This window comes from Ostrea edulis, chromosome 5 (assembly GCF_947568905.1).
Source record: "Ostrea edulis chromosome 5, xbOstEdul1.1, whole genome shotgun sequence".
Classification (NCBI taxonomy): Eukaryota; Metazoa; Mollusca; class Bivalvia; order Ostreida; family Ostreidae; genus Ostrea; species Ostrea edulis.
In genome coordinates, this window is record NC_079168.1 from 34,036,531 (window position 1) to 34,064,125 (window position 27,595).

General features: G+C 33.5%; 1 protein-coding gene across 4 annotated transcripts in view; it reads right to left on the minus strand.

Moving 5' to 3' along the window:
• The window catches only part of LOC125649228 (uncharacterized), a 41,956-nt gene that overhangs the window by 8,999 nt on the left and 5,362 nt on the right, over nt 1-27,595 (minus strand). For 3 of the 4 annotated variants that reach the window (XM_056165871.1, XM_056165869.1, XM_056165873.1), the window contains exons 2-16: nt 25,408-25,461; nt 25,077-25,299; nt 19,479-19,598; nt 19,201-19,282; nt 16,112-16,174; nt 15,859-15,927; nt 14,927-15,033; nt 14,692-14,757; nt 11,871-11,981; nt 11,640-11,705; nt 11,359-11,502; nt 3,126-3,350; nt 2,234-2,545; nt 2,089-2,156; nt 116-158 (exon numbers count right to left, since the gene is read on the minus strand). In XM_056165871.1, the coding sequence (XP_056021846.1) occupies nt 116-158; nt 2,089-2,156; nt 2,234-2,545; nt 3,126-3,350; nt 11,359-11,502; nt 11,640-11,705; nt 11,871-11,981; nt 14,692-14,757; nt 14,927-15,033; nt 15,859-15,927; nt 16,112-16,174; nt 19,201-19,282; nt 19,479-19,598; nt 25,077-25,299; nt 25,408-25,443 (1,735 nt within the window). In that variant the 5' untranslated portion in view covers nt 25,444-25,461. The remainder of the gene's footprint in view (nt 1-115; nt 159-2,088; nt 2,157-2,233; nt 2,546-3,125; nt 3,351-11,358; nt 11,503-11,639; nt 11,706-11,870; nt 11,982-14,691; nt 14,758-14,926; nt 15,034-15,858; nt 15,928-16,111; nt 16,175-19,200; nt 19,283-19,478; nt 19,599-25,076; nt 25,300-25,407; nt 25,462-27,595) is intronic. The other variant, XM_056165870.1, reaches the window with a different exon arrangement.

Consider the following 27,595-nt stretch of genomic DNA (forward strand, 5'->3'; position numbering starts at 1 on the left):
AAGTTTACTAAAAGTTCTTTAGAATTTTTTAGAATCCACATTAGATTAACACCACTTCTGGCATATGTAATCACACAGTAAGTTTGAAGTTTAACATGTATAATCATTAATTTACCTTTTTCATCTGTAACTTGTTGGTACTTTTCAACCTCTGCTCTCTAAAAATCAAGTGTATTTGACAGCAAAGTATGGAATGATATATAAAAGAGCATCAACGGTTCTTCATTCATCAATAAAAGTGAATCAATGAAATGCAATATTTAGTCAGATTGGTCTTTCAATTCGATTCTTAATCACAAACAGAACAAAACTTCATAAAGCTGTAAAGTTTCATATATATATATATATATATATATATATATATATATATATATATATATATATATCTTGTGCATCAAAATTGGTACCGTATAAGTTTTACATTACAACCCATGGGTCAAGGCTTCTACGCATAAGTTTTACAAATATATTTAGCCATAACGAGGATTCCCAAAATTGTGATTATTGTTTAACAGTCAATACTTCCTAATTATGTTAGAACATCATAAGAAATCACTACAATTATGAATTTCTCTCTCTCTCTCTCTCTCTCTCTCTCTCTCTCTCTCTCTCTCTCTCTCTCATATTCTAATCTCGACATTGCGACTTTTATTCTTTTTTTTTTAAAGGGGGGTGATAATAATCATCAATGGTAAGGACTACCAAATATTGTTTTGAAAGTAACTATATCATTATCTACCCACCATTTTATTTCATAATCACATTGTTTTGGAAGTGTTCCCTCTAAATTTATTACTTCTGTAATTTTCAAGAATAATTCTATTTTCATCCCGACCCGACCATGGTACAAACTCTCTACACCATTTGACGTCAGTAAACACGCTTTACATCAAAACCACCATTTTTATCACCCAGTACAACAGTGTATCATTCTTGTTACCAATGTAGATTACTGATATTTGTCGTTTTTCGTGGTGTGTGTTATTTATTTATGTAATATATGCCTCTTGATAAAGACGCGGGTTGCGTCGAAAATTTGAGTTTTAAATAACCAACAGTTTTGTGGCCTTTCCAGTGCTTTTATAAATTTCTTTACTGGCCTTATATCTTCTCAGATTCGACACTTTAAAAAAAGTAGGGTGTTGTTGGATTTAAGTGCTTTTATATATATATATATATATATATATATATATATATATATATATATATATTTGTTCTGGGTTTGTTTTGATGATTTTTTATTGTCATCTTATATCTTATAGCGTTGCATTATTTAAGTTATTTTGTCTTCTTTGGGGGAAATCAGACTTTGAGTAATTTAGCTTTGCAGGTACTTTGATGTAGAATGTATTAGCTGATTTCCCCCAAAATTTTATGTTGAAGATTTCTTTCCTCATTTGGTATTGTAATTAATGATTAATGACAGCAAATACGAGCTACGGCGAGCAGGGTTTGGGTAATAGAAGCTGATAAATATATATATATATATATATATATATATATATATATATATAGGCACACTGTTTTCCCCTAAAATAGCTTTAAAACTTCATTGTTATTTTGGATTCCAAACATTTCGGTTGAGCATCACTGAAGAGACATTATTTGTCGAAATGCGCATCTGGTGCATCAAAATTGGTACCGTATAAGTTTTACACATATATACTGTACGTACAAAATGATAAATTGTGCAGACCAAATTTGTTGGTTATGTCTTCTTTATTTCACAAGTCTTAATGTCTAATGTTATTAAAAACCATCTACTAATGTTGTTTTCATTATGATTCTCTCATGTATGTCGTTTTCCGAGTGCATGCTTTGGAAACTTAAAGTAGCTGATACTTGTACCCAAAAAAATTGAGAACAGATGTTTCTGCCAAGCTAATAATATTTCAGCAATGTTCCGAAGGGATGTAGTATTCATTTCTATATTCACATACTATATGGATTTGTCTTACAAGCTTATTTAGTTAACGTATGACTTACAGATTTTTGATGATTTATGAAGTTGTTTTGGCTTTTTGTTATAAAAAAAATTGATCTGTGCAAAAAAAAAAAAAAATAAGAATATAATTCTAATAATTTTACCTTCAAATGGGCTTCCTTTATTACTGTTGGAACTGTAACTTCTTCTGTTCTCTTCCCTACAATATTACCTTAAGATATCAAAACATACTATTTTGTATCTCCGCATACAAAATATCAAGACTTTTTGATATATATTTTCATTTACCCGGCTCATACACAACTTCTCCGTTAATGGTCACTTTGAATACTCTGTGAGTCAGTCGTCTGAATAGCATCACTCGGTACGTGATGTTCTTCAGTGACTTCCTGTCCAAAAGTATTGTTCTCAAGTTCGGAATGAAAGCACTCCGAATCATGAAAGTTAGTATAATGCTTCCTTTACGTATCCCAACAAGTAGCATGTCATCTGGCTTTACTCCAAGAACCTTCGCTAAAGATTTGTGAAGGATGTCTAGATCGCCTTTATTATAGGCGTTAATATTTTCACATTGGATGTGGTATTCAACTTTTTGAAAACCTGCAAAGTATAGAAGAAATGTTGTTGTTTTTTCATAGATGATCCGTTTTTAAATCGAGTCAGCTTACTGACTAACAAATTGATGCTACAGGGTCTTCAACAATATCATTTAAAGTCAGTATTTCACCAATTCTATGGTCGTTATAACGATCTAATTTGCCAATAGAACCTGTCATTGGGTTGAATGCTGTCTGACGAGTTTCATACTGATTGTTAGGCCATTATTAGCACACTGATTTTGGCTACGAATTACTCCGTTTATTTGATCAATATATAGGGCTCACAGTGGATGTGACCGGTCGACAGTCACACCCGCCGTGAGCCCTATATCCCGATCAGGTAAACGAAGTACTTAATCCGCAGTTAAAATCAGTGTACCAAGAAAGGCCTAACAATCAGTATGAAACATGTCAGACAGCATATCGCCCAATGATATGCCGTATTAGCAATTAGGTCATTATAATGATCATAGAATTAGCTAAATGCTGACTTTAAATGAGACTGTTTTATCACACTACTGAAATAAGAAAAAGATTGAAATTCATCATACAAACAAATTGTATCTGCTTTGTTCACTTACCCTTCAAATTCTTTGTACATCTTTGGAAATAAAAGATATCTCTTGCTTTCTTTCCATAATTCAAGCATTTCTCATACAGTGTTTCATCAGGAGGAGCGATTGCTAGGGAATATGCTTGAAGTATGGCCAGATTATTGTAAAGGGATAACTTTCTATCCATATACTCCAATAGTCCGAAGGCAGTAGATATATCTCCAAGATCATCCTCCAACCCTTCAATTCGATCTAAATAATAACAAGGATGTTTAGCCACAACATTCAACTATTTCTCGATTAGATGAACAGGAAGATGATGTCTACAAAGCCTGATATATTGCATACTTTCATTGAAATTGAAAATCCTTCACTATATCCATGTTAATCAGTTTCGAAAAATATCCATTCAGCGGATTTTTTGGGGTCAGAATGAAACTGAAATAATACATATTCTTGACAAGACACATGCAATAATATTATCTTTGCCTTTAAATGCTTTAAAATTATCAATATCATATCTGTATCTTCTGGGTATTTGATTCTTAATTGACATTTTAAGCAAAAACGTAAAGGGATTGTGATCCCTAGAAACATGAATTGTATGCACCGTAACATTCACGTAAACATCAAAATGTTGTAAAGCTAACAACAAATAAGACACATTTTCTCAATGTAATGAATTGTTTTGACATTTTGTAAGTTTCTTTTAAAAAAGAAACGCCTCTATCTACATTGTCATTATGTTCTTGAAACAAAACATCTTCGACTATTAGTCCACACTAACGGGGTAGCAACAACAGTACGCTGGAATTCCTTTCAAATCTGGGAATGAGAGAACTGGACAACTCATATGGATGCAAGGTGAAGATAACGAACAGTGATCAATCTCATAACTCCTACAAGCAATACAAAATAGATAGTTGGGCAAGCACGGACCCCTGGACACACCAGAGGTGGGATCAGGTGCCTAGGAGGAGTAAGCATCCCCTGTTGACCGGTCACACACGCCGTGAGCCCCATATCCTGATCAAGTAAACGGAGTTATCCGCAGTCAAAATCAGTGTGCCAAGAACGGCTTAACAATCGGTATGAAACACGTCAGACAGCATTTGACTCAATGCGAGATTGTATTGACGAACTAGATCGTTATAACGACCATAGAATTTGCGAAATGTTGACTTCAATCGAGACTGTTGAAATCCCTGTACCATCAACTTGTTTGTCAGTAGCTTACCTCGATTTAAAAGCTGACTATACCCAGAACAAGCTCTTGCACATCGAATCAGTTGAGATATATAAACACCATATGCAGGTGATAATGGAATATTGGTACATAAATATGGGAAGTTGACGATGGAGAAGCTGAAATCATCCCGTTTGTCATACAGTTGAGTTGTTAGTTTGCCGTTAGTGTCTACTTTCAATAAAATATCTAAGTATGAAGCAGAAGTGGACGACTCTGTGGTGTCCTTTATTTCCAGCTCACAGGGATATATCAAATCGACATATGAATGAAAGTTATCATTGTTAATAGACAAAACGTCATCGATATATTTAAAAGTCGAATTGAAGGTCAGAGCGAGAGATTTTTTCTTCTCACGTAGAAGTTTTTGAATAAATTCTGCTTCATATGAATATAAAAACAGGTCAGCTAACAAAGGAGCACAATTCGTGCCTATGGGAATTCCAACAGACTGTTGGAAGACCTGATCACCAAAGACCACGAAGATATTGTCAATGAGGAACTATTTTCTAAAAATGATTCATCAAAATCCTTTGTCCATTTAAATAATTTTGACAAAATTTTCTGTAGAGACCAGTCATAGCCAAACTCTCAATAACTCGTTCTTGTTTGTAGTAATCGGGAACTTTGCTATAGTTTCCACTTTAGCCATAATAGATATACCATAACCTTAGTCTACTTTGTGGCCTAAATATTCTACACAGTAGCATGACAAAAGTCACTCTCCACAAAGTTCAGAAATATGATCACTTTAGCAAAAATCTTTACGAATGTACACATGATTCGGAGATGTTCGACCATGTTTTGCTGTACAATGTATAATGACATTAACGATATAGGCTATACATCCTTATATTATGAATAAGGGAGTAAATCATCCTCTGGAAGGTAGCTGGATGATTTTCAACCCAAAGGGCATCACCCTGTACTGCAATATTCCATCGGGAGTCAAAAATACAGAAATTTCTTTAGTTCTTTAGTTAAGGGTACTTCCCAGTAACTTTTCAGCAGGTCGAATTTATTGACATTTCATCAATAAAGTCATCAATTCTGGGGATCGGATGAGTGTTTTGTGACATTGTTCACTTTCCCGAAGTCATTACACAATCAGTAGGCACCGTCAAGTTTCGGTACAAGAATGCAAGGTGAGCTCTAATCACTTTTTGTTGAATATATAATGTCATTGTCCAGCATTTACTGCACTTCGGTTATTTAATACTGTAACTTTGGTGCATTCAAGCGATATGGATAGGCAAAGCAACACCTACTATAACATCATGACAAGCAGCATGGTCTGGTTTGAAACATCCAAAAAGATTGGAGGATAAGGAGTCATCAGATATTGTACTTGTTCTTTGGCGAATATTCAAATGTTCAAGATTTATATCTTGAATTTCGTAGTTCTTTAAACGAACATTCTGACTGAAGTCCTTTTCACTGATCTCTGCATTGACATCATTTTTAGTATGATCTTGAAATGTTTAACATTGGCCGAAATCAAAACTGATTTTGGTTACATATATCAAAATTCTTTCAACTTATTAGTGTGACAAACTCGTTTTTTTCTTTATGTGATTCTGGTGTCTTAACCATCATATGTGACAAACCATGAGATTTTGGGTCCAAATGAGGAATTTATCAAAAATTGAGATTTTCACTTTAAAATGACACACATGTATGCCTAATTGCGCATTGAAAATTTTATGGTCTTATCTTGCATGGTTCCGGAGATATGACGTCACGAATATGATGTATTATGGTGTAGAATTTCATTAATTTAGAAGTAACACTTGAAACTCAATGATGTACACAATTTGAAGTCAATTCTAAACAATGTTACGATATTTATTAAGAACAAACACGTTTTGTCAATATTTTCTCTAAAGTGTATCATACAGACATTATCTTAGCTAACAGTTGCCATAGGACACATTCCCATTAGAATACTGTCACTATAGCAACCATTACAAATATATAATTATAAATGAAAAATCGTGTTTCTTTAACTTTCTCAGTAAATAAAATTATTTACAGGTAGAAAAAATACTGATTGCATGTATCGCTATGTTGCAAAATATTTCAACTCAATAGATAATAACTACCAATATCCATGCAGTCAAACTCCATACACCATACTATCAAGGTTATACAATATCTATATATAACATGGTGAAACATGGCTGCCTTGTATCGCATTAGATGTAGATAATTCTCTCTTATAATTTAATAATTATTCTTACCTGCTTCTAAAGTTAGCATGCCAAGTTTGTATTTTAAACTAACTCAATCATGATAGATTTAAAAGCTAATAAGAATGATAACATACAAATGTCTTAAAATTGTTGTATTATACCGAGTATCAAGTTTTATTGTAACTATGAGCATTTAATCATGATTAACATTATAATGTACAAGTAACAAGTTAACTTTGTGTAACTTTGACTGGTCAATGTTGTCAATTTATAATTGGAATCATTCAATGCAATTAAGTTGCATTTTTCATCGCAAATAGGCTGACCAATATTTCACAGACGTACTAATTTGTTTGGAAAAAAAATGAAAACTGATACATGTACTTTATTCAAAGTATATAGTATGTACTGGGACTTATGATATTCTATGCTACTGAAGTAAACATTCAAAGCAACTTTCATAAGTATAATCAAGTGTTATAATATTTTTTCTCTCTCCTGAAATGATAAGTCGTATATTGAATCATATTTAGCACTCAATAAATTAAATTTATCAGAATTTAGTTTAATTTTCTGTTTTCAGGCAAAATTATTTCCATAGACCTGATTGGAATTCGTGTTGATTTACTTATCGAATTAAATCTTAAAATATATATAATCTTTCTATCGTGAGACAATAACTGATATTCAAGAATGTAAAATGCCAAATTCCTATGCATAAATGACAAAGCTCCGACACTTCTTTGATGTTTTAAAGAAAAGAGTGACCCAACTTTCGGACCATATTGTTTGTTGTTTGTTAATTAACGCCCCGTCGAGATTTTTTCACTCATATTGAGACGTCATCAGCTGTAGGTGAAGTACCTACGCTCAGGACCATAGCAGTGAATGTTTTTAACGTACCAATGCCAGCCGTGACAGTTTTAAGGTCATATCAAAAAGATCCGTGATTTTCACTTCTAAATACCGAGCGTTTGGAGGAGCAATCACTACCTATATCAGTGTCCTAGGTTTGACGCGGCCTTGGCACGAGCGGAGCTCGAACTCACGACCTCCCGGTTACAATACCATTGAGCTGCCGCGACTGGTCCAGAGCATAACATGACTAGTGAACTTGGTGTATATCTATATATAGATAAAACTGTAATGGAATGCTTCTTGTAGGGGTACAATTTGGATAACCCACAAAATCAAATCATGGTGCAATACATTATATACTTGGCATGCGTATTATTTACATGTTTCAACTATATTACATGTTCGTATATTACCCCCCCCCCCCTTAACACACAAAACAGTTGGTATAAATTGGATATTAGTAAATGAATTGATATTGAAATTATATTCATGAGCTATCATTTCTACAGGTAATGCAAAATTCCATCGCCAGATACCCACGGCTGATATCGTCTTCTACTCATCAAGTGATTATCCGACGATGGCAGATTTTTTGAATTTTCATAATCGATGCACTGTTATATCTATTTTGATAATTAATCATGGACCTATAAACATTGATGTTGCCGATGCACAATTGAATTCATTACATACAAATGGAAACTAAAATATAGATTAATAAATATATCATTTTCATTTTTATGTATATTAGATAGAAAGAACTAGAGAGGGTGATTTTGGCATCGTATACATCGTCATGTATCCTTTTTTGTTATATCCAATTGGAAAGTCTTTATTGCTTGCAAAGTTCCATGCATTGGCTGGTTGCCGCCTCTCACTTTTTGTTTATAGCAAGCTATGAATTCAACCTTTGCCCCCCCCCCCATCCTTTCCATTATTTTATCTGGCTGTGACATCCTTTTCAATTTTGGTGCTATGTTCCTGTCATCACATGTTCTCGGTGGTGATCTCTCTGTATTTTAGCATTGTTTAACAAATGTAATGTTTCCAGTATAATTCTTATTAATGGTACATCTGAATCTACACTTATCCATAAAGTCTATACACGCAACCCCGCGCTTTAAAAAAGTACTTGCGTATTTATTTTTCTCTCCTATAATGCCTGTTGAATCAAGCTCACAGAATATATAATTGTTTATTTCTGTTTTTCATCATTATAATTAATTAATCACCCCCATAACTACCATTGCTCTCAGATATACTCGAATATCGTGCAGGAAAGAAAACCCGGGTTGTTTCTTCGTTGTCGTATACAATGGATGATGGAATAGTGCAGAATACAGACACTCGATGTACACCTCGATTGACTCACACTGAAAGTTTTTACATTTGATCTGTCACATTCCTATTTAGCACAAATGTTTACAAAATCGCAAACTACGTTTTTTTCTTATAGGGAGAAAAACGCATCTTACTTTCACTTTTGTAAAGGCCAATAACTCCCGTTATATATTCTACGAACATTCTCTACTGGGGCTGAAAATTAAAGTTCTGAATTTAGGCACTTGTAAGTACTATATATATTAAATATTTTCTCTTAAACCTTGATAAACCAAAATATGAAGAAGAAAAAAAAAAAGCAAAAAAAAAAAAAAAAAAAAAAAAAACCACTGCGGAATTTTTTAACGTGCTGAACAATATACGATGTTTGTGACATTATTTCGCAATTACCTCATTTGGACCCAAAGTATCATGACGCGTCACATATAGATCACATTACTAGGTTTTCTTTCAATTTCATAATGGTCATAATATCTGGCCTGTAAACGATGAGCAGGATGAGTCAAAAATACAAAATCCTTATTTAATGGTTTAAATATTCTCCTCCTGACATCTTTGTCATACCATACTTTTATTCTTTAAAACGTAGATATGTGGTCTAAAAGAATAAGGGCACTGGATTTAGTCAACCACCTTTCGTTCAACTATTTTAAGGACCTCTGGTTGTATGATCAAACATAAGTTCAAAGTGACGAATCAAAGAGAGGTGAACTCCATGATTCCAATCATACTAATAACAATATGCCTTCATCATAGTTAAGGTTCAAGCGTCCCTGATAACTCAAGATGATAAGCAATGGACTCATACTAACTCTAATCATCCATGACCCAGTCATCAAATTACAACCCTATTTAGACTGAATGACTTTTGGTATTTGTATAAAACTAAAAAAAAACTTGGTAAGGACCTTAAATATGGTCTTTTGCTTCATATTTCTAAGAAAGATATTTTCTGGAAATCGAGTGGACATACACATGATAGTAAGTAAATGCTGGTTCCCTAAACTAGCCATAGGCAAAGGTCCTACATAAGCCACCAACGTTCAATTAAAGGTTCTTCAAAAGTTGGAATGGGTTGGAGAGTGTTAGATGGTATTTTCTAATTAGGTTTACCTACCATCTGATAAACATGATACGCCTTCCAAATTCAGAAACATCCTTTCACAACTTGGGTCAATGGAAGTGATTGACACTTACATTACTACCCATGAGTGTGGCGCGAGTCAAACTCATGAGTTCCTACGATATATTACGTAGACCAACATCTGGTAAACGATACTTTGTATTTCTTTGGGATGCATCAGATTGTCCCAAGTTTCGCATATGGATGCCTTTTTATGTAGTAGAACTCTCTGACTATGGCGATCTCTTCTGGTGGAAGCCACTCTTGCTAAGTTGGACAATATCGGGGTATTTGTTTTGCTTAGAAAAAACTGCTCTCGGCTGAGGGTGTCTTTGTTCTGGTTTAATTGCTCCCGCGGCGGGACATTTAACAATATACAATCAGCCAACCTTGCTCTATCTGATCTTTCATTTCCTTTGTCTATGCTCCTTCTTTTCTCTCTACACTCTTTTAGGTATCTTTTTTTCCCTCTCCAATTACATTTTCTCTCTATGCTCTGTCATTTTTATTTATTTCAAGCTCTAATCGTATTTTCTGTTTTTCTTTTTCCTAATGATTTCATTATTCTAACTTTAATTGAACTCCAATTCTGTCATTTTCACATGTTTAATAATTTGTTTTGGAAAACCATGTCTCAAAACTTCCTTCCTTTAAACTTCTTCTACAACCTTAAATTTATCTTATTTTTTCATATTAGATTTACCTCTAACCCGAAGTGTACACCTTTTATATTATCAACTCATTCTTTTTCAAAGCATCAAAAACCAAAACTGTCGGTGAATCAACAAATTCTGTGATCGAAAGCATGTTGATTTCTGCTGACAACTAATTGAAATTAATTAAAGAAATATTTACATCTGGAAAAATTCTTTATTCTGGACGAACCCCCTGATGTTATGAATCAGAATAACAAAAGTCCATCGAATACTGTATAGATAGCACCGTTGAGAGATTTAATAAACCTATCAATTACATTTCAAAATATCAATGAAAAAAATACTTACAGTAAATTTCACACAAAATTCATAAAGTACATTGTTCACTTAAAGCGCTGTTGAAATCATGTGTCATGTCCCAATGATTTGATATCAATTGTAATTCTGAAAATTGCTTCTAACCACAAACTTTTCAGTCTGTTTATACTAAAACGACAATTCTAGAGAGTCCCATCCTACAAATTATAAACAGGCTATTTATTTATCATCCCAAACGTCGATCAAACACAGAACTTCCAAATTCTTATCTAGGTCGTATGTTTCAATAAGCAACATCTCGTACACATATTCCAAGTATTTCCCACATTTTATTCTATCATAGTGTCATTTTAACGGTAGTAAAACAAAGAAATGCTTTACGGAGAAGTTTTCCCAAAAAAATACTTACCCTTTTCAAATCATTGCTTAATCGTTTAAACATGCATGTTTAAGTATATGGGGAAAATCATTATTCATGTAAATATTTCCGGAGAGAAGACAAACTCGTAAGAAATCATTGGATTACCTTTTAAAAGTGTTTTCATTTCCTCTAACGTCCCAGGAGTCATATCTTTGCTTACATCACGAAGGAAGGCATTGAATTCTTTGTTGTCTGATAATTTGACGATGGCTTCCAGGTTTTTAATACTCTTACCAGCTTTCTTCTCTTCTGCAAAACATACACCATTAATTTAAAAGTAAAAATGCAAATTCATTAAAAACACATAAAATGTTTACTTTTGAATAAACTATAATGTAGATTATGGAGTAAGTATGTTTGTTGTTGTTGCTCTTAGTATATGTTACCATTTTCCATATTGATATGTGTCTCGGGTCTCTTCTCTGTTCTGTATTTTTGCCCTCCATTATCTCCTAAACATTAAAAATCATCATGTAATTTAGTCCAATGAAAAACATAATTGACAGAATCTTAATGCATATATTTTATTACTGTGATTTCAAGATATAGTTGTATACTTTTGTTGTTTCTTTGCACATCATTTATATACAAAAACACGTTGTTTTTAATATTAAAACCTGTTTCTACTCCAGAATCACTTCCTAGGGTGGATTCGGACGCCCCCAGCACTTCAACATATGCTGGATTTTTTTCTGGATTGTTTTCTGCAGATTGGGTCTCCAGCATTGCTTCAGAGAAAAATACAGTGCATATTTTATCAGCAATAAACAAGGTCGTGAAAAATGTGCAATGAACATTTGAAATCATTCATTAGGAACAATATAATGAGAAACTCTAATTAGGAGTCATGCTCTTTGGTAGTCCAACAAATGATCGTTCCTGTGAAATATGAGGTAAGAAATTATCTTTGCTAAAGGAAGTATGCTACACCAGATAAATTTAAGATGCGTGAAAGGTGGAGGATATGTACAACATTATTTTGAAATTGAAAACTTTCATATTTACTTTATTTACTAAAAAAATGCAGTTTTAGTAAAATCCCTGCTGGACTTGAACCCGCAGTCTACAGTTCAGCAGTCGACGTGCTAACCTACTGAGTTACTCAGCTAGGTGATGAATTTTGAAATGAATAGATAAATATTGCTGATATTTATATTTTCATCCATGTTTAAAAAGGAAGTCAGCCATTTTATATGACGATGTAGAGTATCTCCTTAAATGTTACTGTGTTTCCTTACGATTCTAAAAAAAAAAACACCACACAATTAAATTCTATCCCTAAACATTTACATTCACTGTGTGTTTTCTCCTACATTTCTATTTAAATCACTGTTTGTAATTCACAACACATTCCGTTTCGATCTAGTTAGATCCGTTTTAGTGCAGTCTGTCTGCGTATGAATTATACTTTCCACGAACTACTCTTTGAACTACTATAAACGAACAAATGGGTTCAAGTAGTACATTAACATTTGCAATTCAATAAAGTTATGATATTTTATTTTATGCGTTTAGAGTTTGTCTCTCTCGGACGATTTCCTTTTACTATTGTTCAAAGATAGAAATCATGATCAAATATGGAACTCGGCAAAGTATCGTCCTAGACTGCGAATTTTGTATCCTCGGTGGAATTTCCTTATCCCACACTCGTACTAGTTAAAGAATTCTATTAATCTCAATTTTATATAATTGAAAGTATTCATATTTGAAAAAAATCGATTTGATACAACTTTGTGGGTGGTAGTCTTTGGGGTTTTTTTTAAGTAAAAGCATAAAGTGTAAACCATTTTGGTGTATGGTCCTTCGGACTGTTTAGTTTTTGCATGTAAGATGAAATTTGGATTTGGATTATTTTAACTCTTACTAAAGCTCCATAATTAATGTAAATTTAAAACTGTAGACAAAATGTGAAAAAAGTAATCTTTCATTATCTATTCGTATGGGATGGGGAAATTGCACTTAGGGGGACAAGATTCGCTGTCTATGACTCGACAAAGTTTCATCCTAGACTGTACATATTGTCCCGAGGGTGGAATTTCCCAATTCCTCACTTGTACTAATGAACGATTTTATTAGTATTATTTAGGAAATAATAGGAACTGTAGTAATTTGCTAATTATCTGGATAGGTGTTTTAAGTAGAGGAATATTTACCATTAAAGCAGTAGTCTGTAGGGAATTTTTAGATGGTATGTTTATTTATTTGAACAGAAAGTATATTCTACACTATATTTTGGAAAATGATGCAGTAGCATTTGTGTATAAATTTTCATACACAAAGTTACGCCCCTGGTTAACAACTGATCGCTTAGCATAATGGGTAGAGCGATCGCTTCGCAACCGGGAATCCCGGGTTCGATTCTCGCACGGCGTCAAACTTGAGTCGTTTCATGGGTCTTTCGGATACGACCTCAAAACGAAGGACCCTTCTCCGGTAGGCGTTGGTAAAATAAAGAATCATCACTACTAATGCCGTATGCGCCATGCATAGGTCAAAATTTGTGACACTTTACCTCAATTAAGTGGCGTCTCTACATGAATGAAGAGGTGAACGAACAATGAGGAATCTTATAACTCTTTAGAGAACACAAAATTAATAATAGAGCAAACACAGAGCTCTGGACACACCAGAGGTGGGATATGGTGCCTAGGAGGAGTAAGCATCCCCTGTCGACCAGTCACATCCGTAAGTGACAAACTCTCGAAATGAACGTAAAAGAAAAAACAATCAAGCAAAATAACTTCATGCTCTAGAATTTTCTGCATATCAAACTGACAGACCTACCTCAGCATTCAATAGCAGTTATCCCGTATGCCGAATAATGCCCCATTCCCAATCAAAAACACCATGATTAACGATTTCTCCAAACCATTTAGTTGAATTTCGGGAAGAATTACATTGAAATGATTATACATTATTTAGTCATTGCCATTAACAAAGAATATAATTAAATTGGAAATGATTATAAAATCAAAATGAATCCGTTTCTAATTATGTGCATTTTACAGAAACTAGTTGTTTTGTAACGTAGTCGTTAGCCTATTTAATAAATTTCATTTTTGAAAATACGTGAGGACATGATGTGTTACGCTTCACACCAGCATACTTGATGTAGCGTTAACGCGTTTCATGAAAAGTATGCTGGTGTAAAGCGGTGCTGTTCATGCCCTCTTCTATTTCAAGAATGGAATTTATGTTTTATATTTGCATTTTACTTTCATCTCTCACAGAATTCCCAGACGATAAAATAATCGTACCATATTTAACAAAATCAAACGTACATTGTTAACATTCATAAGGAAAAGGTAATCATTTCAATTGGTAGATATCGAATAAAAAATATTGGAAATGTAAATAAATATAATGAGATTTAATCGATGGTTTGGCTGTTTATGTATAGAACACATTGTAGCTGTTCCATTCAGATTCAGTACTTACATATACACTCAGTTTCATCTACATGCTGTTTTTCTTCACACTGTCTTCTGTACATCAACTGCTTTTCTGAATTGTCAAATAAATTTTATGTGATTAGGCATTATATGGTTGCATGTTTATATCAAAACAACGGGTCATTTAAATCCAATCCCATGAATTCCTCTAAGATTTTCCACACCCATAAATTGAAATCCTGAAACCGCCCATAAATACTATTGAAATATAATAAACATACTCAGGTAGGTTAGTAAATTCAACTTCAGACTGATAAAGAGGAAAATCGGGATAACTGTCAGTAGCACTCCTCCCAGAATCCCGGAGATTACCATCAAAACTGGGTTTCTGAAAAATAAGACAGCACGCAAAGAATAATGCTTTTTTTTCTTTTCTTTTTTTGCCTCTTGGTGTTCATGTTTTGCAATAAAAGAATTGTTTGAAAACAAAAACTTATAATGATAGATACGTTTAATGTTTTATCTTGATTTCAAACACTTCCAGTATCAAGAAAATAGTTTTGATATTGTCGATTTCAGGAAACTAAAGGGAATTACGTCAAATTGTTCAACATTTTATTTTACACAATCAAAACAGGAAATACCAATGTAGAATACGTGTATTTTGTAGAGATTCCAAAGCCAATCTTATGTTGAATATAATCGTTATGGCCACATCAGACTAATCATTTTGAAATTGGGTGAGATCCATGTGCTCTTTATACGAGGGAAAAACATAAAAACAACATATACAAATAATGTAAACCGTAATTGGTTTTAAATTGATCCCTCTCATCATCATACGCGCCAAAAATCTCACAAAGAAAATCCTGGATTATAGTACACCAAAATGTAAATTTAAAAAAACAGTTCAACAAAGCAAGTTTATTCGTTTGTTCCATCCGTTATCTACGGATAAAACTTTGAGATGAGGAAAATTAAGCAAACCTTATTCTAAATTTTTGTTGGACTGCATTGGTTGCACTACCTCATCCAATACATAATATGTTAACACATTCTCAGCAAGATATCATTATGATGAGACATCATTTTCATATCAGCAGTTAGTAAAATTTGAGATGACATAAATGGATTATTCAAAAAGAAGCTTAGAACTGATTACTATATTGCTATGAATCATCTCTCAGAACGAAGAAAATGAAAGTACCCTTACCCATTACTCTCCCGTACCACGTATGAAATACCACTTTCACTTCGTGTTCTGTTTTGTGATACGTCATTCCTAAAAAAAACAAAAACAAAAACAAAAAAACCAGAGACTTCAGCTTATGTCTTTTATGATCACTTAGTTATCTCATACCACGGTTTTGGATCCACATGTTTGGCGGAATATGTGGGTCCAAATCGTGGTATGCAAGGATGAATAGCTTCAAAATATCAGAGAAACTCCCATAAAACTTTCTTACGTGATTGATCTTTCTGTGGACAGTTCATCTGTTGTGTTCAATGCTGTTGTTGAAACTGTAATACTTAAAAAAGGAAATCACCATATAAATGAAAGCTTTTACATGGACTAAAGATTTTCTGTTACTAGGAAAGGGGCCAGAGAAAACACAGAGGTTCATAGACTAGAAAACTAACCTGAATCACGCAGGGAGTTTGGGTCACTAGGATCATATATCTTTAATTTGTGATTTAAGGCCCATGGAATGAAGAAAATAAACGACATGACAAGAGTAGACTATCATTTTAATTAGACTAACTGTATCTTTTTCGTACATGAAATAAATTGAATCCCTTTTCTATATATTCCTGTGTAAAGCAATAAACTATTGTGGCCCTGTCCATTGGTTCTGTGACAAACGCGAATCTACACTACAGGAGGATGCTTGAATATTAAAGAGATAAATTGTATTCTTATTTCAAAATTCTTTATGTATAGCTTTTAACACTATATATATATATATATATATATATATATATATATATATATATATATATATATATATATATATACATTGGAATTGGAATTGCAGAAAAAGTCCAAGGTATATGTTTTAAGTAGAAAAATATATCCAACGATGACTAATTACACATGATCCACAATTAATTAATTAATTAATTACACAATTAATGAAATGTGGATTATGAAAGGTGAATATAACGAACAGTGATCAATCTCATAACTCCTATAAGCAATACAAAATAGAGAGTTGGGAAAACACGTATCCCTGGATCTACCAGAGGTAGTATGCAAGGTGAAGATAACGAACAGTGATCAATCTCATAACTCCTACAAGCAATACAAAATAGATAGTTGGGCAAACACGGACCCCTGGACACACCAGAGGTGGGATCTGGTGCCTTGGAGGAGTAAGCATCCCCTGTCGACCGGTCACACCCACCGTCAGCCCTAGATCTCGATCAGGTAAACGGAGTTATCCGTAGTCAAAATCAGTGTGCCAAGAACGGCCTAACAATCGACATGAAACACGTCACACAGCATTTGATCCAATGATAGGTTGTATTGGCAAACTAGATCGTTATAAATACCATAGAATTTGCGAAGAGCTGACTTTAAACGAGACTATTGGAACTCCTGCACCATCAAATTGTTTCTCAGTAGCCTGCTTCGATTTAAAAACTGACCATACGCAGAACAAACTCTTGCGTATCGAATCAGTTGAGAGATGTAAACACCAGATGCAGGTGATAATGGATATTGCTACATAAATATGGAAAGTTGACGATGGAGAAGTTGAAATCATCCTGTTTGTCATAAAGTTGAGTTGTTTGTTTGTCTTTGATATTTACTCTCAATAAAATATCTAAGTATGAAGCAGAAGTGGAAGACTCTGTGGTGTCTTTTATTTCAAGTTCACTGGGATATATTGAATCGACATATGAAAGAAAATCATTATTGTTAATAGATAATGCGTCGTCGATATATCTAAATATCGAATTGAAGGCCACAGCAAGAGGTGTTTTTTTTGGGGGGGGGGTTTGCTCAAGTAGAAGTTTTTTTTTAATAATTTCTGCTTCTTAGGAATATAAAAACAGGTCAGCTAACACAGGAGCCCAATTCGTGGCCATGGGGATTCCAACAGACCGTTGGAAGACCTGATCACCAAACACCACGAAGATATTGTCAATGAGGAAATCTAGCATGTTTTTTATTTCAACTTCAGAGTACTTGTGCGTTGAATCAGAGTGGCGTTTCACAAAGTAATTTTTGGATGACTGATCACTACATAGGAATATTTGCGTTTTCCATTTTTGTTGAGAAAGCAACTGTCTATGATGTCAAAAAGTGTAGTCTTTAATCTATCGTGAGGAATCATCGTGTAAAGTGTTGAAAAGTCATACGTTTTGATGTTTGAGAAAAGTTTTGCGATTTCAAGTTTACTAAAAGTTCTTTTTAAAAAATTAAAATCCTCATTTGATTTACACTACTTCTGGCATATGTTGTCGCACAGTACGTTTGAAGTTTCTCCTTCACAGCTGTTAATATTTTCGTGAGGAGCAAAGATAGGGGCTAGGTAGAACATTTAATGCATCCAGCAATGTATCTTTGTTTGTAAGGGTTTTTATAAAGTTTAGGAATCCAGTATAGGTATGGTAACTCAAATTCATCCGACCCATTGGCTGGGATATTAAATGTGTCTAAAACTGAAGCATGGTTTTGAAGAATTTCGTCTTTTGAAAGAGCAGTTGGAGTATAAGTACGATTACCAAATTCCTTTACAATACACTTGTAATAATGAACCTTACGAACAAAGACAATGTTGTAACAATCTTTGTCAGCTGGAACCAAAAACCTTAGTCATCGTCGGATATTATATATCACTGTTCGTTATCTTCACCTTTCATATATTCCAATGTAAAACTTTGAATCCTTGTTGTGTTTCCTCCCTGTCCATGTATGGATCAACTTTAATCTACATTACAAGCTTAAGAGAATGTCTTACTTTGACAACTTTTACCCTGGGGCTTAGAGGAGAAGTTTATCATAGTACTTTTTATATATTTCTATTCAAAACTTTGAACTCATGTGTAGCCTCATCATGCTCCCCGGCGGCCCTGAGTTATTCATTACGTGGTGATGTTTGTCAATGGTTATGTGACAGGGGATGCTTACTCTTCCTAGGCACATCATCCCACCTCTGGTGTGTCCAGGGGTCCGTGTTTGCCCAACTATCTACTTTGTATTGCTTATAGGAATTATGAGATTGATCACTGTTCGTTATTTTCACCTTGCACAGAATGACAGAATTACAGAATGACAGACAGGATAAAAACAATATGCACCCGATCTTCAATCTCGGGGGCATAAAAATTCCAATTGCCTTCGCTTTGAACGAAACATGCCCCTTCATTTGAACATACATACATTCCCTTTAGCTAAGGATACTTAGTTACAAATTTGGTTGAAATCAGCACAGTGTTTCTGCAGAAATGTAAAAAGTTTACGACAGACAACAACTACAAAAGTTGGACAGTTTTTTATCAGAAAAGCTGATTTGAGTCTATAGCTCAGATGAGCTAAAATTATTACTTTTCTGTGAGGTTGGTCATCGAACATCGATCTTCAGAACGAAAGCAACTTCTTTCCGAATCAATATTAAAGCACTCAGGGTCTGAAAATACATTTTTATTATTATTGCATCAATTTATGTGTACAAACACATACAAATGAATCACTGCTATGATAAGTACAGCTACACATATTTGTAAGATAACTGCATGAATTGGACAAGATTTATATTTATCTATCGTACATAAAAGTACTGGTAAATCAAAAAAACATTGTCATCATATATTCATGTTACTTACATTTGAAAACGTTTTTGGAATGGGTCATATGGTTAGGACATCCACTCATAAATTTTGAACAATTGTAGTAGGACGCCACCTTATTTTCAAAGAACTGGTAATTGTAAATTGGACAATTTCCTGGAAAACAATGATATGTTATTGGTGATTTACATTCAACGTCATGTAAAACTTATAACAAATATATTTCATATATTCAAAATAATGCAAGAGAAGACCAGTGAATGTAAGATCATTTTACTTTATCTTTCCAGTAAAATATTCTTCCACAACAGATATAATTGCTGCGATATCGTACGTTTATGGTGATTTTATATTACAACTTATTCTTATATTTCAAAATCTTGAATAATAATATCATATCAAATAGCGTTTGAGAAAAGATTTTGTCTATACATAAGTAAGACAATGCTCGCAGGGGATCGGATCACGTGATGGAGTAGTACTGACACAGGTGAAAAAGCTCCGCTTATTTCATCAAATTTTGTTCTGTTTTTGACGTTCTTAAGCCGGATTTTTAAATATTTGAAATCTGATTGACACTGTTGTGATACTTTAAAACACATGTGAGTATTGTGGGTGTATTTTGGAAGATATTGTGAATCATTGTGTCTATCGTGATTACTACTCAATGGCGGACAATAAGCAAAAGAAAGAGAAAAAGCAGATAGAAAGCAAACAGAAATTCTGAAAACACCGGAGAGAAAATTGTTGCAGTTAAATCTACACAGTGTTCCTCAAGCCGTTAGAAGTTCCACGGTTTCTGAAAAAGCATCGGCTAAAAACAGAAGAGAACAGACAGCTCAGATATGGACTCTCCATCAGGTGGGGCCCATACAGGTGCTTTAAATATTTCAATGGACTTGAAATTTATTCAGGACAGTTTGTAGGAAATTAAAGACAATATGATGAGCAAAATAGAAATCAAAGACATGGTGTCCTCTATTCTGGAGGAGATAAAAAAAAGGAAATGAAAGAGGAAATCATTGCTGTCGTGAAAAACACAATTCTGAGGGAAATGAAAGTAAACACCACAAAAGAAATCAAAGCTGATGTAAAGAAAGAATTTGAACAAAAACTTGAGAACAATACGAAAGAATTTAAAGGACACGTTAAAGATATCTCAGACGGCTTCATCATTGACTTTGAGACACTATGTGAGAAGTTCTGTAATCAAGCACGGGAGCTACGAGGTATGCAAGAAAACCTTAAACTACTGCAGAGTAGAGCAGACAGTGCGATTAGACTTGCAAATCAAAATCAGCAATACTCTAAAAAAAAAAGTAACAAAGTACCTGCGGTGGGAAGAAAAACAGGGTGAAAACTTGCGAGAGGACATGTGCAAAATCCTCAGAAAGTCGGGTAATATCGATTTGGCACCTGCAGATATTGTGGCCATTCATCGTATACCAGATGAAGTGAGGGACGGTCCAAGACCGGTGATAGCCAAATTTTGTTTATAGACAAAAATAAGAGTGATAAAGAATCGATCACAGGAAAAAGTGAAGAAACACTTCATCATGCACGACCATATAACACCCATGAACGCCAAGCTCATCCGCGATCTAAATGAAGACTCTAAGATTCATTCAGCATGGTACTTCAATGGTAAAGTGTTCGTCATTGATAGTAGTGGAAATAGACATAAATTCGACATTTTGGATGATGTGAATGAGAAACTTAAACACCGGCGTTAGTGTGTTTATTCTTGCGGAGACAAACCTAACATCCGTGCCTGTATTTTGTCATCGGGATCGGGACTCAAACTAAATACAATCGGGATCAATGTTAAGGTTTTGTTTACATGTATGGAAGATGTGTGAAAGCGGTCCAGAGTATTTTTGTTTACAAATAAAGATGCTAAATTTTTTATATGTATATGTCGATACGTGTCTGCTTACAATATCCATTATCAATTATGCAATGCTTTATGTTATATATTGGCCTTTTTAATTTAGAAAATGGTTGATTAAAAAAAATTGCTACTGTGAATTGCCAGGGCTTGTCTACATTATCAAAATGTCAAGATGTGTTAATGTTTTGTAGATCGAAAGGTTATTCTATAATATGTTTTCAAGATACCCACTTCACTCCTGAAGCAGAACCATATATTGAAGCCATGTGGGGCTATAAATGTTTCTTCAACTCTTATAAATCAAATGCAAGAGGGATAGCCTTATTTTTTAACAATAATTTTGAATTCAAGGTACACCAAGAAAAGAGGGACAAAGAGGGAAATTTAATTGCCCTAGACTTAACAATAGAGGATAATAGGGTCACTCTTATTAACATTTATGGTCCAAACATTGATAGTCCTGAGTTTTATGAATATGTTCGTGAGGTATTTTTAGAACTGGATAATGAGTATTATATACTTTTAGGAGATTTTAATCTTGCACTAAGCTCAGATATTGATACAATTAATTATACTTCACTAAATAACCCAAAAGCAAGGAAGAAATTATTAGAAATTATGAATGACTTACAACTTCTAGATTATTTTAGAATTTTGAATCCTGATAGATGGGTTTATACATGGCATGAAAAGACACCCTTAAAACAGGGTCGTCTAGATTACATTTTAATCTCTGAAAGTTTGTCCAATTTTGTGGAAACATACTTAATTAAACCTGGTTATAGATCAGATCACTCCATAGTTGTTGTAGAATTAAAATTGAACTCTTTTAAAAGGAGATGTGGACTCTGGAAATTCAATAATACATGTAGTCTTCTTTCAGATAAAAAATATGTACAGAAAGTCAAAGAAACTATTCATAAAGTTGGTAGACAATATATTAAAAGTGACACGTATAACACAAGATCTATTGATGATAGTATACTATTGGAGGTTTTACTTATGGAAATAAGGGGTGTTACTATTTAATTCATACCCTTCCTACAAGAAAAAACAAAGGAAAAAGCAAGAAATGTATCTACTTGCAGAAATAGGTCACTTAGAAACTGAGGAAAAAATAGACTTGCATCTTATTGAAGAAAGGAGGTTGATTTTAGAAAACTTCAAAAAAGAAAAAATGGAAGGCCATATCATAAGATCTCAAGCTAGATGGATAGAGGAAGGGGAAAAACCCACAAGGTATTTCTGAAATCTGAAAAATATTTGAATAAAACTATTAAAAAATTAGAAGTTGAAGGAAAATTCCAAACAACCAAAAAAAAAACACACAAAAAAAAAACAGACTGTATAAAAATAGAAGTTGCCTTGGCCTCAGGATAAATATTTTTTTAAAATCCTCGATCCTCATGTGATGTCATTTTTTGCAAAAATCTTAATAAATTAAATTTTGCGCATGATAGAAATATATCTTTCTGAGGAATTTTATTCACTGGATATAATGAAAAATCTGGTAAACTATCAATACTGAAAAAGTTTATATTTTCCATATATAATCAATTGTTTAAAACAAATTGTCAAGGGCAATAACTCCTATGCTGGAATTTCCTCTACTGGATGTCTATTATACATTAGTTTACCTAATATCCACAATTAATCTATACATATCTATGAATTTAAAACTGTTGATATTGAAATTTTGTCATTTCAACAAGTTTTTATCTATTTTTATTATTCTGTTTAACGAAAATGTGTGATTTTCTGATGTAGATATATACTTCTGTTTTTGTATGTCTGACATCTTTAAAAAGGTGGCAACAAATACATTTTCTTTGGTTATTAATTAAATTAAACTATATTGAGTGGAAATTAATACAGTTTTCCCACTTTTAACCATTAATATTCATACGTCACATGAGGATGGAGCTAACTTAAGTAATAAGACTCAACTCTGACATTAAGGAGCCAGTTAAGATCGATGAGCAAGATTTATATACCTTGGAGGAGTGGTAACATCAAATGGGAACAGCAAAAGCTCAATTTGCAATGTTCATCAAATTCTGGAGTTCATCAAAAAAAAATCCTTCAAACTAAAGGAAAGTCATTCTACAGCTTGATCTTTTCAATCTTTATGCACGTGAGCGAGACATTGAAAACAACTTAACGTGGCAAAAAGAATCTTAACACCTTCCAGAATTGATGTCTGAGACAACTTCTATGAGTGAGATGGCCGGACAAAATATCAAAAGAAGAGTTAATGCGAAGAACAAAACGGCAATAGCGAGTGAAACGGAAATGGATGAACTAAGGTTAATTGGTTGCTTGCGTATTTTGTTTACGTTCCCTTGTAAATAGTTCACTCATATTGAGACGTCAACGTCTGTAGGTGAAGTACTACAAAAAGTCTATGCTTAACGCTCGAGGTCGTAGCAGCGAGTGTTCTATAACGATACAACTTCTGCAGCGAAAAGTGAGATCCGTTTTAAGGTCATATCCGAAAGACCTTTGATCTTCACTTCTAAACGCCGAGCATTTGGCGAAGGAGCAATCACTACCTATGTTTAAGTCTTAGATTTGACGCGACATGACATGAGGGGGGCTCGAACTCATGACTTGGCGGTTACAAAGTGAACGCTCTATCACTGAGCTATTGCGATCATATACAAAAATTGGACATCAGCGTATGTACCACCGCACTGACATGGCATCCAGAAGGGTGGAGGAAGTGGGTCAGCCAAAAACAACATGGAAAAGGACTACCAAGCAAAGGAACAGTCACCGCTGGGATGGAGTAGCTATAGGCATTGGCAATGGTAGCAACCAGAGACGAGAGGCAGGTAGAGTATCGGGTTTCTATGTACCAACAGATACAAAAAGGATAGGTGAGGTGGGACATTATTATTATGCATGTTGATATACTTTTCTTGCATGTTCATATGATTTATATTGTCTGTATGGGAGATATGCAACCATAGGAATCACTTAAATTCACGTGGAAAATATTCGTAGATTGCCAAGTTATGACAGTTTTAGTGAATTGAGGTGTAATTTCTTTGATATGGTGTCTGTCCATTTAAGGTAGATCGATCTTCATGTGATGCCATAGGTTTTCGCAAAAATCTTTATCAAATTAAACTTTGTGCATGGTAGAAATCTATCTTTCAGAAGAATTTTATTCACTGGATAACATAAAGAAATTTGTAAACTATTGATAGTCAATAATTTATATTTTCCATAGATAATCAATCATTTATATATCAAAAAATGTTGTCAAGAACACTAACTCCTATGCTGGTATTTCGTCTACTGAATGTCTAATATACCACAATTTCTTTAATATCCACAATCAATTTGTACATATTTATAAATTCGCAGTTTTTCTAAACTGTTGACATTAAAAATTTGTCATTTTAACAAGTTCTTTATCTATTTTTATTATTCTGTTTTATGAAAATGTGCGATTTTCTGATTGTTGACCTATACTTCTTGGGAGGAGGGTGTATGTCTGACATCTTTATATAAAAAAAGTGGCAACTTACATATTTTCTTTGGTTATCAATTAAATTAAACTATATTAAGTGGAAATTAAAACAGTTTTTCCACTTTCAACCGTTAATATTGATAAGTCACACGAGGGTGGGGCTACCTTAAGCATCATATGAATTGTGTATTTCGTTGTGGTTACATACATATAGATGTACATGAAATCTACTAAAATGTATTTCTACAGTATAATCTGAACATACCAGGTGCGATGGGCACACTTCTGCCACAGAATTCGACTGTTTCATTTAGGTAAGTACTGGCCAAACAATGGTAAACCATTTTTTGTTGAGCTGGATCATCGGAAGTGAGATCATACAGACAGTTGAGTTTCTCTGAAGCTGCTTTCCAGGCTGTTATGTTGTTTGCCTCTGGACATGAACTCACTCTGTGTATCCATCGCGGAAGTGGCACAGCATCACAACTCTACAAAGTATCACGGAACTGTGCTTAATGTTTACCTCACTATTGTCTAAAAACCATTGATTAATGAATATGAAATGTTTCATTTTATCATAAACCAGCTGATCTTACCAGACACAATAGCGAAATAAAGTAGATGATTTTCATTTCTGAGATGGCGATCTTCTGAAGAAAAAGAAAGCAATACTTTAGTGGAAAAAACTAAACACTGCTCTGAAATCATTTTATTAAAAGATCTAATTGTAAACACCAGAATACAACATCGTTTAAAGGAAAGCATTTAAGGTCATCCATGATACAATGTATTGTATTTGTTGGCGCTAACCCTTGATCTTTGTCAACACAGAATCCAAATAACCAGCTACATGGACATGTATAAAACAAGTACATTCGGTATATACTACATTATAAATGTAATGCTTTTAGAATAGATATTAGATATTTCATGTTGATGCATTGTGTACGCATATGATGTAGAGTAATTATCAATATAGAAAGTAAACACAGACACCCAGTCCCTGGAACGTCTACCCCTCCTACTTTCTGTCTATCTGTCCTCTATATTCTTATCAGTATGAATTAAGACATATGATTTTTCTCTCCTTTTAGTACTTTTACAATCTTGATAAGTACTTTTAAAGACGACTGCTACCGTTCGACTGTAACAGTACAGTAGACATCTACTTTTTAAACACTTTTAAACAAATGTTAAATGACAACAAAAAGCGATATTGAAAAAAAAAGTACCACAACCTATACAGCTACATGTACAACCTGTTAACATTAATTTTGTAAATTACAAAAAGGCGTCTTTCCTCACTTGTATAAATATAGTTTCAGTACAAGTAATAAGTATAAAGTTCAACAACCAACGGCGTCAAAGAACTTGTTAAGCGTTTATAATTATATTTTCTATATATTTGTAAACATAAATCAATGATTTTTGTGTTTAAAATTGTAAGTCTCCAATCTCATGTTGCAATTGCATGAAAATTGCAGTAAAAGGATTTTCATGGAAAGTATAAAAAGTAAAACAAAAGAAAAAGAACTCTGTCAACATGTATTAAAAAAGATTTTGATGCATAATGCAAAAAGTTATAAATTCAAGGGGAAACTTCATGCATGGGATATAAACTCCCTGACCTTGTTTAAGATCATATGATAATACCTCTTTTAAAACTATCATTCCAAAAACAGCGTGTCATTTCACTTCACCAAACAGGCTAAAGTTTAATACGACCACTACCATATTGCTATCTATTGGCTATTCAAATTTAATGAAATCATCTTTTGCATATCACAATACCAATTACCTGAGTTTTCTACAAGTATTTACCACGTCATTGTATAGTAAAAAGTCATATTGTCCGATACACCACATGAAAAATAAGACAAGAAATCTTTATTGAGCTTGTGAATACTATCGTTCCAGACACAGTGTCTGTTCGCGTGGAGAAATGCGTAAAAATTCCAACCATGTATTGTAATACCACACACTGATTGGCAGTATGATTTCAATGAAAGTGACCACACTGTGTCTTTTTTTCAATATGATTGATCACTGAGAACAAAAAGTATTTCATTGAAATCTCTCTCAATTCAATTTTTTATTAACTTTAAACTATACAGCTTATCTGTTTACATAAATGATTATTGCTACCAACATTTCAGTTGAGCATCACTGAAGAGACATTATTTGTCGAAATGCGCATCTGGTGCATCAAAATTGGTACCGTATAAGTTTTACATGATATCAGTATATAATTCCAATCTTATTTATTACAATTGTTTTGATTGGACAAAAATAAAGCTGAACAAGAGTTTACACATCAATAAATCCGAAAACGCGATGTATTCATACACGCCTGAAAACAAACAACATAGTGCGGGTAACTATTCAAATTTTTGCAATTGTTAATAAAGTCAATGAATTGGAATTATAAGAATCAAACATTCTTTTGGAAGAATTTATCGATGTGTAAACTCCGGACATTTTACTCACAAACTTAACATAAAAGTGCTTCGCACTTTTATTCAGTTTGTGAGTAAAATGTCCGGAGTTTACACATCGATAAATTCTTCCAAAAGAATGTTTAATCCTATAATAAAGTATGACGTAGAACACAATTACATATTTTCTTCTCGGACTTTGAATGCTAGGTATATATATTTTCCAAAGTTACACATGTCTTTCAAGCAACTGAATTAATTCAAACACAGGTTTCCCCCAAAAAATTATGACTTGATAAATCTTTTCCTTGAACTAGAGTACACAGTACATTGTAATTCAAAATGGAGT